At 39.5% G+C, this 16,745-nt stretch overlaps 1 protein-coding gene across 2 annotated transcripts in view; it reads left to right on the plus strand.

Moving 5' to 3' along the window:
* The window catches only part of phkb (phosphorylase kinase, beta), a 105,454-nt gene that overhangs the window by 74,686 nt on the left and 14,023 nt on the right, over positions 1-16,745 (plus strand). For both annotated transcript variants that reach the window (XM_035682350.1, XM_035682351.1), the window contains exons 15-20: positions 1,897-1,952; positions 2,774-2,867; positions 10,136-10,219; positions 11,068-11,172; positions 12,535-12,617; positions 13,300-13,390. In XM_035682350.1, the coding sequence (XP_035538243.1) occupies positions 1,897-1,952; positions 2,774-2,867; positions 10,136-10,219; positions 11,068-11,172; positions 12,535-12,617; positions 13,300-13,390 (513 nt within the window). The remainder of the gene's footprint in view (positions 1-1,896; positions 1,953-2,773; positions 2,868-10,135; positions 10,220-11,067; positions 11,173-12,534; positions 12,618-13,299; positions 13,391-16,745) is intronic.

Below are 16,745 nucleotides of genomic sequence, written 5' to 3' on the forward strand. Positions count from 1 at the left end.
AACAACTGTGATGTCTCTTGTCTGTTTTCCATGATTGTCCACGAGCCCAAAAGGTCTGAGATTACTGCAGAAAAAACCTCTGAAATTACTGTTTGTTCTCTTTTTTCTGTGTATTTTTCTCCTTGTCTTTCATGTTGTCTCTCACCCTGCATTCACACTGCAGGCAGCATGAGTGATCGGATGCTCTCTTCTGGCCAATTGTGACTGTCTGTATGTAGTAGTGCAAGTGGAAGTGTTGCTTTGATGGGCTCCTCATGAGGCCACAGTCATGAAAGCAATGAAAAGCCATGTGTTTTTAATGCTTAATTCGGTCCACCTTGATGTTACTTCATTTTGAAGAAACATTGTTTACTAGAATGCATTATTTACATAGTATACAATGTATAAATGTTTTTATTTTATGGTGGTCATTGTGCAGTTCTATTGGTTATTTTCGGATTACTTTGTTACAATGTTAAATGTCCTGAAACAGTATCATAGGTATAGTGGAGAAAAAGAATGCTACAATGTGAAGCGTGCTGCACTGTACAGTAAATGCAGTTATTTTAACAAAAGAATTGTTCAAACAGATTACGTTGAAAATTTTAAGTGACACAAACTAAAAGTTCAGAAAGTTCTTTTCTAAGCAGCTTTTACTAGTAAGTGACACTAACATAGTTTTATAAGTTACAGAAAAATTCCTGATTAAGTAACCTGATTCAGAAACTAATTTTATTTAGATTATTTCTCTTGGCCATTTAGTCAAAATGAATGCCAAATGCCCGCCACAATTTACCATAGCCCAGTGAGTTATTATATTGAGATTTCTGAAATTGTCTGATAATTAGTCATGTCACTTCTCCCAAGGGTATTAAGTATTATGATTTGAAAATGAGAAAAGCAGCAAATCTTCACATTAGAGAAGCTGCAACCAGCAAGTGCGTAGGATTTCTACTTAATAAAAGGCTTAAAATTATTATCAAAACATTCTTCAACTTAATTGGTATTTCACTTATGACAAAAAAATCATCACAAATGTCACGCTTCTCTATTTCTTTTTGTCTGTATTATACTTCTCTATTTAATGTCATTTCAACTCATCTCACTGTGTGGGCACCAAAGCGGAGAGAGTGTCTGGTGTATCAGCCTCATGCTTCTCTCCATCTCTGCTCTTCCTTCTCTTTTACATTTCCCTCGTCCTGCTTAATTCCCAGCTCCTTACCTCCGAGCCCAGCGCTTCCACGTCGCTCATCAACCTTTGTTGGTTATTCAGAGTTTAACTTTCATTGAAATTGTGTGAGAAAGCGGAGGTAGCAATAACACAGACAGTATTATCATTTTATGATAGGGAGTGAGGTGAATTTTAAATTGAACCAATGTCCCTTCCTCCCTCTTTCTCTCCCTCTCTCTCTTTCTTTTACACACACACACAACACCACACGACTCGTCCGTCACACAACACACCACAAACGACACGAGCACACACACACACAACACCTAACAACACAACCCACACACACACACTTACAAATGAACTATTTTTAATTCATCTCAGTTGAATCCTTTTCCAGTTTGCTTTATTGACATGGGTGTTAAATGAACAGCATTACCAAAGCAAGGAAATGAATTAGTAACAAAAACAAGAATGTAAAACATTAATCCTAGCTAAAAAAAATCTGAAAAAAACTAAGTCACACTAGACTGAGAAATACCAGAATGAGCACTTGGATCTAAACGTTGTAATCCATCCTTACAGATTCAATTGCTTTGCATTAGTTCCAGTGCACATTTACAGTGTTGCCAAAGCAGGAATGAGCTCAAGAAAGAAAACACACAGGTCTGTGTGTTTTCTGTCTGTGTGACATGTAGTAGAGATGTGGTTCACATGTTAATCTCTCTGTTCTGTCTCTTTCACAGGGTCCCATAGAGAACGACGTAGTTGTTCACGTGGCCCTGATAGCAGAAAGCCAGAGGTAATGTGTGTGTGTACATAAGTGTGTGTGCCTCTTAATGTGTTGCAGGCCATAAAGCGTGGTTATTTTCCGCTCCTCTCTCCTATTCAGCTCTTTCAGAGCTGTAATTGTGGTGAGCTCATAAAGCTGGAGCTCAGCCTGACCTCTGCCATCATCTGTCACTCTTATCATTGTGTGCGTGGGTTTGTGTGAGTACGTCTGTGTGTATGCACGCTTGGATACATGTGTAAGAGTGTGGGTGTATGTGTGTCAAACAGGGTCAAACGACTCTGTGAAGCTTGTTAACCTGTAGCTTCAATTACTGCTGCTGGCCAGCCCCCATCAAGACTCGTGCATCATCTTTCTCACTGCGGTCCACTTATGCTCTCCGGTGTGTGCTGTGGCTCAATAACAGCTGTAACTTCATGATAAAGATTTACATGACTTTTATATTTACAGGAACACAAGGCCAATAGCTATAGCTTCAAGGACTACTGTATAGACTCATAAAGCCGCAGATTTACAATGTATGATTTAAAGGTCAAAGGCTGCTGTAGAAACAGTAGATTCACAAGGGGATAATTAGTTAAAGTAATTTCCAGCATTTATTTTGAAGAAGTATAAAGTCACAAACGATTAAATACATATTTTTGTGTGTCTGTGATTTGGGACTGGTAGAAGGGTTGTTTATTTCCCAAACAGCAGGTAGGGAAGGCATTTATCAAGTTTAAAAGGGCACCAGTGCCAGCCACAGCTACATAGCCTACACAATGCCTGAAATTATAAATGCAATATTGTTATTTTGTGTCTGTGTGTGTGTGTGTGTGTGTGTGTGTGTGTAGACTGCAGGTGTTTTTGAACACCTATGGCATTCAGACCCAGACGCCCCAGCAGGTGGAACCGATCCAGATCTGGCCTCAGAAGGAACTGGTCAAGGTAACACAGACACACCCTGGTCACACAGTTTCGAAGCTGTTTACAGAGCCCCACCCCCCATGGGTATTGTTGCTACGTCCATCATCAGTCAGTCTCCAGCTGAGTTTCCAGTTTGTATCAAAAAGAGAAACCACTAAAATAATTTAAAATATGGATTCATAGTTACAATATGAGAAAGGTTTTCATATCAGACTGTAATTAGCCAGGCATGCTAACATTAGCAGCTTATCTTAGAGAAATGCACTGTTTTATCTGTTCCTTACAATACTCTTCTTTTTGGTTTTGGAAAGGTTAGTCAAATGACACCATCCTCCAAGCTCTTCATGTGTGGTATATCGCTCTTATTACAGGATAAATACAATGCTTAACAGACCTGGTGTGCCTAGTTACAGTTGCTAAGCTATGATTGGACAATCACTGTCCAAGGGAGGATTGAGTCAAGACCTCACTCATTACATTTCAGCGGTTACTTTAGCCATCAATACCTGAGCAGAACTTGGCTCGGTATGTCCATCTGCCTGTCAGTCCAAGATTTCCTAGCTCTTAAGATTTTCCTCACGATTGTCCCATCAATCACAGCAAGGCTGCGGATTGGCTGAAGTGACTGATCAGTCGAACAGTGATTGTTCATGTTGATTGATCAGCGTAATGGTGGAGCCGTCACTGTGTCACTCAGGCAAATTAGAGATTCATGGAGCTGAGCGGCTACATTAGGCAGTTCTGTAAGAGACGAAAGATATTCTGAATGTTGACCGGTGATATTCAGAATGGTTTATTTAGAATCACATTATTACCTTAAAAACTGTTTCACTCCTGCATTTGAATACTTGGAGGTCAAAACAAGCAGATGAGTTTGTGGAATTGAGGAGCTTCTGAAGAGAATATTAAAACAGCTGTAAGCTGCAGTCCGGTGAAATCCCAGTAACATTTAAAATGTAAAAAATTTAGAGAAGCTGTTTTTTTTTACACTGGTATTATGATACTTATTCAACCCATAAAAGATAAGAAAAGGGTTAAAATTTTTTATTGTTTACATTTTCCAAACCTCCCTATCTATATTTTGTTGAACAAAAATGTCCTACCTTATTTTTTATCTCTTTGTTGCTCATCAGTCACTTTAGTCTTTAATCCAGGTTATGACACTGTCATGGCCATGTTAAGTGACATTCTACTGAAGTAGACTCTATTTGTTTATGAAGAATGGAACAAAAGGTACATTTTTACTTTAGCAGTAATGCTACTCTTACACGTCAAACTATAACGTTTTGTGGCAGCCCTAATGCAACTAAAAACTGAAATTCAGTACGCAAAACCTATAAAAAATCCCTGCTGGGGCTTTCATTATTCATATTTTGTGTTCTCAACAAAAGGAATGTGAATTTCATCAAATCTGAAACCAGCAAGTCTACTCATCATATCTAAGAGCTAAAACTCAAAGACTGACTTTCAGTTCAGTGTAATTCTCTAAGTTCCAATATATATAAAATATTTACTTTTTAGTTAGGTTGCTATGTTTTATACATGTACATTACTCTTTCATTAAAAAGGGAGACAGAAGATATTTGTTAGACTTAACTTGCACTTTATCAACTTGGAACTGGATCCAAAATGGAGTTGTCTACTGGAACCCAACCCTAGTAAACAAACAATTGTGAATGTTAAATAGGTGAAAAGTTGACTTGACTGCCTTGATGGAGGTACTGCCAATCCTTTGTGGGTGTAAATATTGCAGTGGGATGACATAATACGATCAAATCTGTTTGGTTACTTGATTATTAACAGTGGAGGTACTCTGTCAGTAACGGGGGAAGGAACTTGCAGTCTTTTGAACATTTTGTGAGTAACAAGTCCAGCACTAGATGCTGTTTTCCTGTCCACTCTGCTTCTTTCATCTGCAGCAGATTACACCATTTGTACTGTCATATCTGTGACACCAACTACTACCTCCCTTCCAACTTCTGTTTCACTCCCATTGTATCCGTCACTCAAAGCCTGGTCTCTCTTCTAGATACTGTCCCTCATCTGCATGTGTACTGTTTGAAGTCTGCTATCTCCCCCCCTGTCTTCGGTCTCTCCTCTGTCATATCCATCACTTAAACCCTGGTCTCCTTCCTAGCCTCTGTTCTTCATCTGTCAGGTCTGTTGTGTTGTTCTATTCTCTACGCCACCTTCCATAAACAAACAATTTCTTCTGTTGTGTCATCTCTGCGGTCTCTGTTCTTTACTCTAGGCCTTTCTACCTTCTGTCCATCTCCTGCTACATCCGTCACATCCGTTTCTCTAACCCCATTCTCCCCTCTAGGCCTACACCCTGCCCCGCCCCCATTATGTCTGTTACACCAAACAACTCTCCCCTCCAGGTCTATCATCTGCCTTTGAACTGTCATACCTGTTACTTTCTCCTTCTCTCCCCTCTGCCTCTTTCTGCTGCGTGGCGCTCAGTCTCTTAGATGGATATGCAATTGTGAGTCAGAGCGGGCGCTGTGCTGAATATTAAATCCTAAGCCCAGCCAGACGCTTCTTCCTCGACAGAATCTGTTTATCTCAGAGTCACCAACATCTCGGGTGCTGCAGGCTGCATTTGCTCACCTCACCTCGTCCCTCGCAGCCGTTTGATTGTGTTGACAACAGCTGCCTGACGATGGGAGAGTGGCAATTACATTTTGCAATGTGTTATTCCCACCCGTACACCCTAAAGCTTATCACCTTGCAAATCACAGCTTTGGCCCAAAAATAGCCTTTCTTTTAGCTGCTTCTCTCCCGCTTTTATATCTGATACTCAATGTGGACATCATGCGGACTATATTTTGTGTATTGAGACTCTCATTCTCTCCGCATGTTGCGCTTTCAGGCAACACCTGGGGTCATCCAAATGAGGTCCTAAAGAGACACTGCACAAAGACTGCAGGTCTTAAGAGACATTAAAGGGAAATTATGGTATTTTCCCACCTTGATCTTATTCTAATACTTTTGTTAATTAAGATCATTGGTCATTATAACATCTTAGTCACCAACTCAGAGATTAGGGAAACATTTCTTGTAAAACTGAAATTCTTTGTATTGACATTGGCCCTATGACTTTCATTCTTGCATTTCCAAAATCCCTCCAACAGAGGTGGTGAGTAACATTTTCATCATTCATGACCAGCAGTCAGAATGGACAAATATATGAATTATAAGACCCAGCTCGACAGGTACAAAAATTCTCTTTTTCTTTGACATTTAAAGAGTTATTGGTTGCTGTTATCGTTTCTCCTCTCCATTCTGGCTGTGACGAGATCCCTTCTTAACGTGAGTACAAAGATGAGGGTCAAAATCTGCAGGCCCTGTTTTGCAGAAGAATACAGTTAATAGTTCAGCAGAAGCCAATACAGTCTTTCTTTGTGTCACTATTCCTCCACCACAGCTCAGCAAGGAAATGCTGTCCAAGGGAATTTTGAACTTAAAAGATGACTTACTTTGCAAAGATACACACTTCATTTAACCAACAACGACTGCAGAAGCCATTAGCTTCGCCTGAGGTTTAGAAAGCATTTTTTACACTGGAGGACTGCGGATGCCCAGTCTTTACTTACCAGTGGTAAGGAATTACTTCACAGGAAGAACAATTCCACCATCCAACAACTCTTTCAATGTATGACCCTTTCCTTTAAAGACATTTTACGGGGCAAACCAGTGGGTACAGAAGAACCAGAAGGTTTAATCCCAAATTCAATCATTTTGAGCTGTATTGCAAGATGCTGAACTCCAACCTGCACTGTAAGTCCCTCTGGATGACAGCATCTGCTGTAAAAGTAAATCTGTTATGCACATTTAGTGACACCAACAGTAACATTTACACTACTTGAGGCAGCAGCTATAAAAGTGTGCAAGAACCTCGTCCTGTCTCCTATCAAATTGAGGAATCTCCCTATACTGAATTAAAAGTTTTAAAAGGGTTTGTCAGTCAATACTACATTCTCACACATTGTAGCCACTGTAAAAATGTGAAATACAGCTTTTAAATACAGCATTCTATTATCCCTCCCACCTGTCAGGCTTGCTGTTTGTGCTGCGGTCAGTGTAAATGTGAGGGAATGAAAGGATGCTTTGATAGGCTGCCTGTGTGTTGTCGTTCTTCATTGGTATTCTGCACACAGGAAGTCTTGGGTGCAGAGGTTCTTCCAACCTCCCTTGGCTTTTCTCCTCCAGGTGTCATTCTTGCCTGTTAGGGCAGTGATTTGCAATGCCACTTAATCCTCAATTAACATTCTCTTTTTTTGTATATATTTGTATAAAGACAATTCCTTCTCATCTTGTAGTGTAATTTCTTTTAATTGGTCCAACATTGGTTCCTCCTGTTGTGTTCAGCTCAGCCAACAATGAGGAAGTACACTGGAGTAGCAGAGCACCACCTTTTGGCCGACATTGTGAATTGCAGTTTGTTTGAGATGGAAGAATGCGGCATTGAGGGCTTGATAGGCAGATTTCCTGCAGTGCCACTTGAGTGTGTGGGTGTACTGATGCTGTTTCATGATAGGATGGATTGGGAGGTATTTAAATTTAGAATTTATAGGTTGTCACAAAGGGAATAAGTACTCTGGTTTCACACTCACATCAGAAAAGTAATTCACAAACGTACAGTCAGTTCAAACACACATAAATGGTAACTTGTGGGGAGTGTGTCACACCACTGGGCTCCTAGCAAGCAGAGCCGAGAAATCAATGTCCATCTTCTTTCTCTGTGCATCTTTGAATCAGTGCATTTTGACAGCAGGCGACACAGCAGTAAGGAGCTTTTATCTAAAGCACCAAAGAAATGCTCTGGAAACTGATAGGGTGGAGCTCCTGTATTCTCTCAGCTGCAGAGAGGGCCATGACCTTTTTTCTCTGCTTTGTTTTGACAAACTGCGGAGCCCTTGATGTAACAATTGGGTAATTAATGCAGCACCTGCGAGAAAAAATATGTCTGTTTATCTGTCTTGCTCTTTATACCTGGGTAGTTGTGCAGCTGTATTACTAATGCCACAATGAGTGCAAAAGGCTTCAAGTAAAACCGTGTTGTTGGTTAGAGCTTGGGTTAGGGTTTGAGCTGCATTAGCCCTGAAATCTAAATTGAACTTGCGGGGGAGTTATACTTTTTCCAACATGACTGACAGAATTTCAGTCCACTAATTAAGCGTGGAACTTGACCTCAGCTACTCTAAGCCAATCTTCTGCAGCCAAACTCTGTCAGAGTTGAGCAGTAATGTCGAGCTCTCTCCTAGCTTCTGCACAGTGGACATCCTGCACTGCTGATGTTAACATTTTTCAGCTCCTGAAGTTGCTTTATACTTGACATTTGACTTGACTCTGTGTTTTTGCCTCGAGTCTGTGGGACCAAACTGAGTCTTGAGGCATGACATCTGACTTACAGTTAAACTATAGAATACCACAGTGTGTGGACAGATTATGCATTGATCAGGCCCAAAATAAAGGTTCTCTTTCCACCTCCAATATATATAGCTATCCTTGGGGTGAATGTTGGATTGGAGCATTTTTATTGAGTGGAAAGTGTGGTGCTGTAACCAAGGCAGTTTTAGATATCTGTTCAATGAGTAAGTGACTAATCTGACTAATTTCATTTCAGTTTCATCTGTTTAAAATCCGGTCAATCTACAGCAAGAAAAAGACTCAACTGGTACATTTTAACCTGTCATAGTTATTTATTGTAGCATTGCACGCCCGTAAACAATGTCTCTTCTTTACACCCTCCCATACAAACTCCATGCTCTTGGTTTGTAACATAGGCTTCCTGTTTTAAATGTGTAGTCTCCAAGCAGTATACCAATATTTTTCTCAGACTTGACGCAGATCCTTAGGGGCCACATACATTATACAGCCATGGCTTAGTAATACTCCACATGATTAAACTGACTTAACTGTAAAATTGTACACGTTTCTGTTAACAAATGAAACTGAAAACGACCATTACCTGGACAATTTTTCAGTCATATATGGGTGGTGACCTTTTTTGGCCTTTCTAAAACAAAAAACAAAATAGCATAATTGGAAGACATTTCTTAACAAGTGGGGCAAATTGTTTTGCAGGACACCTATTACATCAGAAATATCGCCATTCAGGACTGCCACATCCTCAGCATGGAAGCCACAATGCTAGTTGGAGTAACAATAGCGACCCTGTCCTGCTCTTTATTTAGACTTCTTTGCTTGGACAGATTAGAAACATTATTCGAAAATACAAGCAATAGAGCATAAATCGAACCCCTGTGTTGCCTGTCCGGGCATGTGTTTCTACTGTATAACAGTCTAACATTTTCAATTAGGATACTATGCTATAATGTCAGATTGAACTTGCTTCACCCTCCAATACAAGAACAATGCTATTTATTTATTCTTCTCTATTTCAATTCAACTGGAAGCATATAAAGTCAGCTTGAGAAGGCATTTAAAACCAATTCATGGAGTTGGCCTTAATTAGCAAGCAAAATAAATCTGAATAGATCTGCTAGCAACAGTAGACATTTAAGTGACAAAATCAACTGACAGCAGCTACAACTGAGAAACCTGCTTTTGTTTACCTCTGTGTAAAAATGAAGACCCAATCTAAATATGAGTGGTGAATCTGTTACCATTGTAAACAGCATATGTGGTATAATGGAATGTAAAGCACGGCAGGTAACAATAACTAAGGGGGGTGGGGCCTGGATGGATATTTTTAGCAGTGTATAATATGCTAAGTGGCTCATCCGGGAATTATCAAACAGCATGTTGTCGTTTATTTATTCTAATGAGGGCTCAGCTAGGTCTCTGTTTCTCTTCTTACGGGCCTCTGCATCTCAGCAGATAACAGCATTATCAGCTCCGGTGCCCATGGGTGTACTTGGGTCCACTAAGCACGCTGCTGATGGCAGCAGAGGGACCTTTCATTATCGGCACATCTCATAACTTTACACAGAGCTAATATCAGTAGGTGGCTGTGCCATATGGTTGTAATTTCAGCTTATGTGTTGCAACAACAGAAATGTCTCAGTGGGACAGACAGATGATGGAGTCGCACTTTCATTACGATATGGAATCGCACTGTGCGGCATGACATTTCAAATCAAATATGATATTTTTAATCTCAAAGCAATACTGATAGGATCACAGGGAAATGTACAGATAAAGATTTTAGTTTTGTCTGTAAACAGAAAGGCTGGCAGTAAGATTGTGTGCAATATGAATGCTGTGTTTATTGACAAGGTATTTGTTTATGCAAATATGTGTGTGCATGTGTCTTTCTGCAGGCATACCGTTTCCTTGCTGTGAATAAGAAACTGGGGTTGAGTGGGCGTCCAGATAGGCCAGTGGGCTGCATCGGGACCTGCAAGGTATATGTGCTTGCAAACACACCTACACACGTACATGCTGGTGCATGCACACACATATGTGCACTTCATGTTGCCCTGCTGCACAGGTCATGAGTGACCACCAACACACCTCCCACATATTGATCTGCATACATTTCCCAGAGCTCTGACAAGTCGACTGCAGCTCAGAAACTCAACACAAAGACAGAAAATACTCAGTTCCAAGAGTTTTTATATTCTTCAGAGATACAGTATACATCAGTGAATGCTGAATAGATTTTGCTTATTCTTAGGACTTATTTTATCCTCAAATGCAAAGCTGCTGTCAGGCAGTCTGTGTGTGTCCCTGTGCATGTTATATAGCCGTGGAAGTGTGTCTGTACAGTTCATGTGTGTGCGAGTGCGTGTGTGTGTGCTTACGTCTCTTGCTGATGTTGTTTGCCGTTTCTCTCAAATGAAGGTCATAGCACGACCAAATAAGTTGAGCCATAGCAGCTTTCTCAAACAAAGACATTGCCAAACAAATGAATCATGGCTCCCAACGCATTGCTAAGACAATATTATAATGGAACATTTATGGGGAAGATGGCAGACTGCCAGAGGGCATTATCATCATCAGTGTGTCTGTAGGGTTGTGTGTGTGCCCCTGTGACAATCTGTATGTGTGAAACGGAGCTTTGTACGAGTTGTGTGTATGTACTGTATGTGTGTGTGTGTTATCTGGAGTGGTTATGTAGTTTCTGTGTGTCCCCTCTATCTTAGGATTGATGGGTTGTTTTATACACTGCCCAGAATAATGTATACGTGGCTACTTGTGAGCCATCCGTCTTCTAATGCAGTCCTGTGTGTGTGTGTGTATCTCTCTCCAGATTTATCGTATCCTGGGCAAGACGGTGGTGTGCTACCCAATAGTGTTTGATCTAAGTGACTTTTACTTGTCTCAAGATGTTATGCTGTTGATTGATGACATTAAGGTAAGCCAGGGTCTCACTTGTGGAGCTCACCGATGCCATGACTCCACAGCTAACCACTTTATATGTGCTTGTAGAACCTAAATGATAACTGAGATACATTCAGTTTGTCTGGTCTAAATAGATGCAGTCTGACATTTGTGTAAAAGACGGGAAATCAGCTGAGTTTGATTGCATACTTATTTTACTTGGCCCCACAGAAAGGGCACATACCAGAGTCATAGTACCAGCACTGATACTGGCTTCTCCTAAACTCAGCTCTTCTGTAATTCATTTAGTGCTTAAATTGTAACATAAAAGGTGCAAGTAGTCTAAACCGGTTGTCTGCCTAGCTTGCACAAGCAGTCTTTGAGGCACAAAAATAAATAATTTGAGGGTACAAATCATGATTAATTCATAACACTAAATACTGATAATAATGAATGTGAAAGAATGATCAACAATTTTACAGCAAAAACAGAGAACTAAGCACTTAACCAGCAGTTTTCCAGCTGAATTAGACCTCTAGCTCACATTGTAGCTTTACAGTTTTGCCTCCTCTTGCAGCTCTCTTGAGCAGCAAACTGCCCTATTTCCCCATACACTTATAATAACTTCATCATCTGTACCTGTGGTACATTTATTAAAAAGTGGCAGCACTGACTAATGAGTACTGAGATGGACAGAAACAGAAAGTGCTGACAGTACTGACTCAATTCAAGCACTAGATTTATTGATTGATTATTGAGTTTGCAAGCGCACAAAACTACAGCTTGTTTCTCATTCAAAGTGCTTTCCTTAGAGTCATAATTAATCATTTTTATCGCTAACTGATGCCATGCAGTAATGGAACAGCTTCCAGTCAGTTGACAACACTTTTAAAATTGTAAAAACTTATGAAGAGGTTCTTCTTTTCTGAAACAAACCATCAGCTGCTGAGTGTCCTTATGGCTTAGAGGTCTGAGTTGTATACCAATATAGTTACGATTCCCCCTGTTCAAATCCTACCACAGAACTGTTCTAGTTGTATGGAGTATAGTTATGATAAATAAGCCAATGCCCCATTTTCAGACTATATTGTTTCAAATCACAAATAGTCAATGTATATATCTAATGTAACAACTGTTGAATTTCAGTTTAGTCTATATTCTAAACATAAATGAATCTTCAGAATCAAAAAGTTTGCAGTTTAAACTTTGTTCAGTTTGACAGTTGATGCGTTTGAAGTTTGGGAGCTGCAAGTTGAAGAAATGGAACTGATTCAATTTATGCTCAGAAACAGTGGAAACTGAAATCTTTGAACCAGCACCATGCCCATGCCAATCTGAAATGGTGTCTGTGTGTGTGTGTGTGTGTGTGTGTGTGTGTGTGTGTACGTGTGTGCAGAACGCCCTGCAGTTCATCAAACAGTGCTGGAAGATGCAGGGACGTCCTCTCTTCCTGGTTCTCATCCGCGAGGATAACATCAAGTAATATACACACTCCATAATAGCTGCTTTATCTTTTTCTCTGTCTTCCTGTCCTCTGATAGCTTTCTTACATCATTCTTCCTTCTCCTATCTCTCCATACATCACCCTATATCCCTCTTTTGCTGTCTGATACTGGCTCAAGCTCGCAACAAAATGTCTTGACACTCACAGTGCACTTTTCTCTCTCTTCCTCCCTTCTTCTCTACCTCTCTTCCCTTCTATGTGTACTATTTATCTTTATAGCAGGAAGGTGCAACTGTATTTGCTTGCTGATTGGGTGATAATGTTTCTCATTTGTATCACTACAGCGTGGCTGGTGGGCTAATTATAGCGGTATTGACCATTATCCAGGAAGCCGTATGTTAAATGTGCTGCAAACACTTAAACAGCCACACTGCGGCATCTGGAATGAGTCAGTGGGCTCTCATAGAAGCAGCTCAATAGTCGTTAGTTTGCTATTGATCGGGATGATGACCGGTATAAAAGGCGACAGCAAACCGAATAAAGCAATGAGGGTCTGGGTGAAATGTGCTGATTTATTGAGAAAGCTTTCAGCTGTGATGATTTCATACTGATGATATATATAGTATATAACAGTTAACACAAATGTTTGGACTTAGAATTCACTCTACTGTGCACTGTGAAAGAAATAATAATAACCTAAAAACATAATCTCTCCAGGGGGAGCCGCTTCAACCCAGTCTTGGACATGCTGGCCTCGTTCAAGAAAGGCAACATTGGAGGGGTCAAAGTTCATGTCGACAGACTTCAGGTTTGTTGATCCAATTAAAACAGACTTGTTCATTCTTGTATTGATTCTTTCATTTGGTCTTCCTTAATCACTCTTCATTTTAGGGATGCCAATTTAAAGGAATTTCCTATCATTGATTATTGGAGGTATTTTGCAACAATCAGTAGTTAGTTGATTGTTAAGAAAATAACAACACAAAGTGCGAGTTTTACATAATTACACATTTTATTTTTTAAATGCTAGCTTGACTCAATCAGCACACAATCCAAGTTAGATATTTGAGCAATAACAATTTGAATTATTATAACAGAATAATGTTTTCTTCTGACTCCCTTTTAGCTTTAATCAACAAATGACTATACAAATTTAAAATATCGATTAGAGTTAATAATGTTCTACAAACTCCAGGAATAAAAATAAAATGAGACTGAACATCATGTACAGAATAAGCACTTTAAAACACAGTCCAACCCATTACTCTTGTGTCAGCAAAAAGGGCTGTAGCCTTCCCTGTTACCAAGTAAGCATAAAATAGGTTACACTGATCTCCCCACAACCGACTTCAGTTATACTGATTTTATTCACACAGTAAGCATACTTACTAACTATGTTGGCCATCAGACTTGGTTTCAGGTCATGCAGTGGTTTCTGCTTATGTGTCCATCATCTTTACGGTATATTTCATATCCATAGCCAGTATCTTCTTCTATGTTCTTTTATGAAAACTACTAATAGATTTCACTCGTCGATAATACAGTTTATTGAGAGGATCAATGGTGTTAGGTCTTGACATTGTCACAACTCCAATCCATACAAGTTAATTTTACCATTAATATTACTGCACTTTTGATTGTTTGCATATTGTGAAGAGTTTTCATAAAAGTGTCTGTTGGGGGGAAATATGCCACCTGATCTCCCCTGTTGGCTCAGTTACAACGGATATTACAGCCGCCTGTGTAATAAACAACAGCTTAATATTACAAATGTTTCAATACATTTGGGCTGCAGGGCTTCATCTCTTTCTTTGGGAAAAACAAAAGCTTTTTCTCAGCCGTTAATCTGTAGTCCTTTCTTATTTCAATAGCAATACCAGTGTTTGTCTGTGTTTTGACCTTGGTCTGACAGATTTAATTTGGGAGGCAAACTGTTTTTGTTTGCCTGGGAAAGGTGAAACTGAATTGAGCTTGGATGGTTTTAAAAAGGGGATGGAAACTACTGTGGTGAAGCCTGTAGTGGCTTGTTAAAAATACATTGGAATGACTTTAGGGGAACGCAACAAATTAAATGGTGAATTAATAGATTAGAGGTTGATCCCTCTAATGTATTTTTCTGCTTGCTGAGAAGGCAGTCAAGAAACCTGAATCGACACTCAGTGCTAGCATAGATTAAGGAATCAATCTACATTACTGGATGATAGTGTGTCACAGACACTGTGAAACCAGAAGGGGTCAGACAGGGTTCCAGGGTCAGTGTATCCTCAGTAGACACTGCAGTGCCCCCTAAAAGCTTGCAAGAGTGTAAGAAAGGGTAACTGTAAATGAATGCTGAATCACATCTAAAAACAAAAGACCACAACAAGGGATAAAGGGAAATTCACAGTATAATGAGTCCTATTTTCTAGATTTTGCATTCCTAACTGTTAATTAAGTTCAACTGTAACTTTGTTGCTTAATTTAGCTTTATCAGGATCATTTCTCTCCAAGCCAGCGGAGGGGCCATGAGAACACATCACTATTTCTTTAAAGCTGCTATAATCAGTTTTTCTATATCTATACATTGGATCACATGACTACATGTTATGTGAAAGGTGTCGTTCACAGTATATACCAGAATATAGTATGTACCACAGAGGAATCACCCCACGCTGCTCGATGGAGCCTTTTAGCACCTTTTAACTCCTTGGCTTTACAACCGCGCAACATTATTGTACAGTTTAGTCTCATCACTGTCATCAACCTCCTTCCCAGCAGTAGCAGCAGGCAGCTGTTTTCAGCGAAAACTCACTGCACACTATCTTCCTAGCATCAAAAAGAAGACAGTCAGCAACTAGCTAGTAAGCAACTAACTGGTGAACAAAGTGGCTGAAAGGAAGGTGAACATGGGACATTTGCCAGGTAGACACAAAATACTTTTTTTCTGCATCTGCTAGATGAGTAAAAACCATCAGTTTTCTAAAGAGTTCTTCATATCCGCTTAAAAGGTGATAATATGTATGTGTCACGTGTACAGCTTGGTTTTACTGCCCCCAAGTGGTCAAACAACAAAGTAAAACTTACACGTCTTTATACTGAGTGAAGAGCATTGCTCACATGCTCTTTATTTTGTTGGATTTTGCCAATGTCATCTCTCAAAGCACAGAATGCTCACAGCAGTATTCATGAATTTACAATGAACCATAAACAGTTAACTGTGGATGATACTTAGTTTTCATGAACACAATCAATCCTTGTGATGGCTAAAAGCAAGAGAATAAGGCTAGAGTTATTTTCACATTGGTAACTTTAACCAACTGCGCTGTCAAACTTCTGACAGGTCTTCCAACCCTAACTTCTCTCCCAGTGTGTTTGTGGTGTTCAGCAGAGACTTCCTCATATGATCCTTTTTTTCTTTTTTTTGCATTAAAGTTCTTCCTTCCTTTTGCCTATTTGCTATTCACTTCACAGCTAACTCCTACAGCTTTGAAACACTTCGACTCTTCATCATCTCATTGTTATGGGGAGCAGGATTGTTCCCCTCATACACCTCTTATTTTTGTTTTGGAGTTGACTTCAGTTGGAATGGCTAATATCACATTTATACCACAAGAGCAAGTGGTATTGAACTGCTCTCTTTATTCCTACACTGTTATGCTTTTAAAATACTCAAACTTTTACCGTGTTAGACACTTGCTTGTTACTGCTCCTGTATAAATTTGTAAAATCTTAAACAGTGAACTTTGTTCACACCTTACTACTCCATGTGTTATTTGTGATGAACTGCATTATTCAGTTAGTTTTTGTGTTTGTTTTGTGTACTGAATTGCCCGACATTGCTCCTCTTGGGGATTTATACAACTCTGTTTTCTCACCTCCTGTATTTTTGTGCTCCTGAGCACACCTTCAGATATGATTTCCTCATACATTTCTTTATCTTTTATCTGCACTAATACTGCAGTCTTTTATTATTAACATCATCAGTACTCACTAATATTTTTTCATTAGACTTCTGTTGGTCATACTGTAGCGTACGCTCACTTCTATCTCTATATATTGTCCTATATTGTATTATAATGTACACACTTAGACTTTTATTATATTATATACTATTTTCTAATTTATTTTTATTTAATGTGTATATACCGATATATACATTTCTATTTTTATTTCTAGATATATTG

The sequence above is a fragment of the Morone saxatilis genome, unplaced genomic scaffold (assembly GCF_004916995.1).
Source record: "Morone saxatilis isolate NCDOM2014 unplaced genomic scaffold, NCSU_SB_2.0 Contig11, whole genome shotgun sequence".
Taxonomy (NCBI): domain Eukaryota; kingdom Metazoa; phylum Chordata; class Actinopteri; family Moronidae; genus Morone; species Morone saxatilis.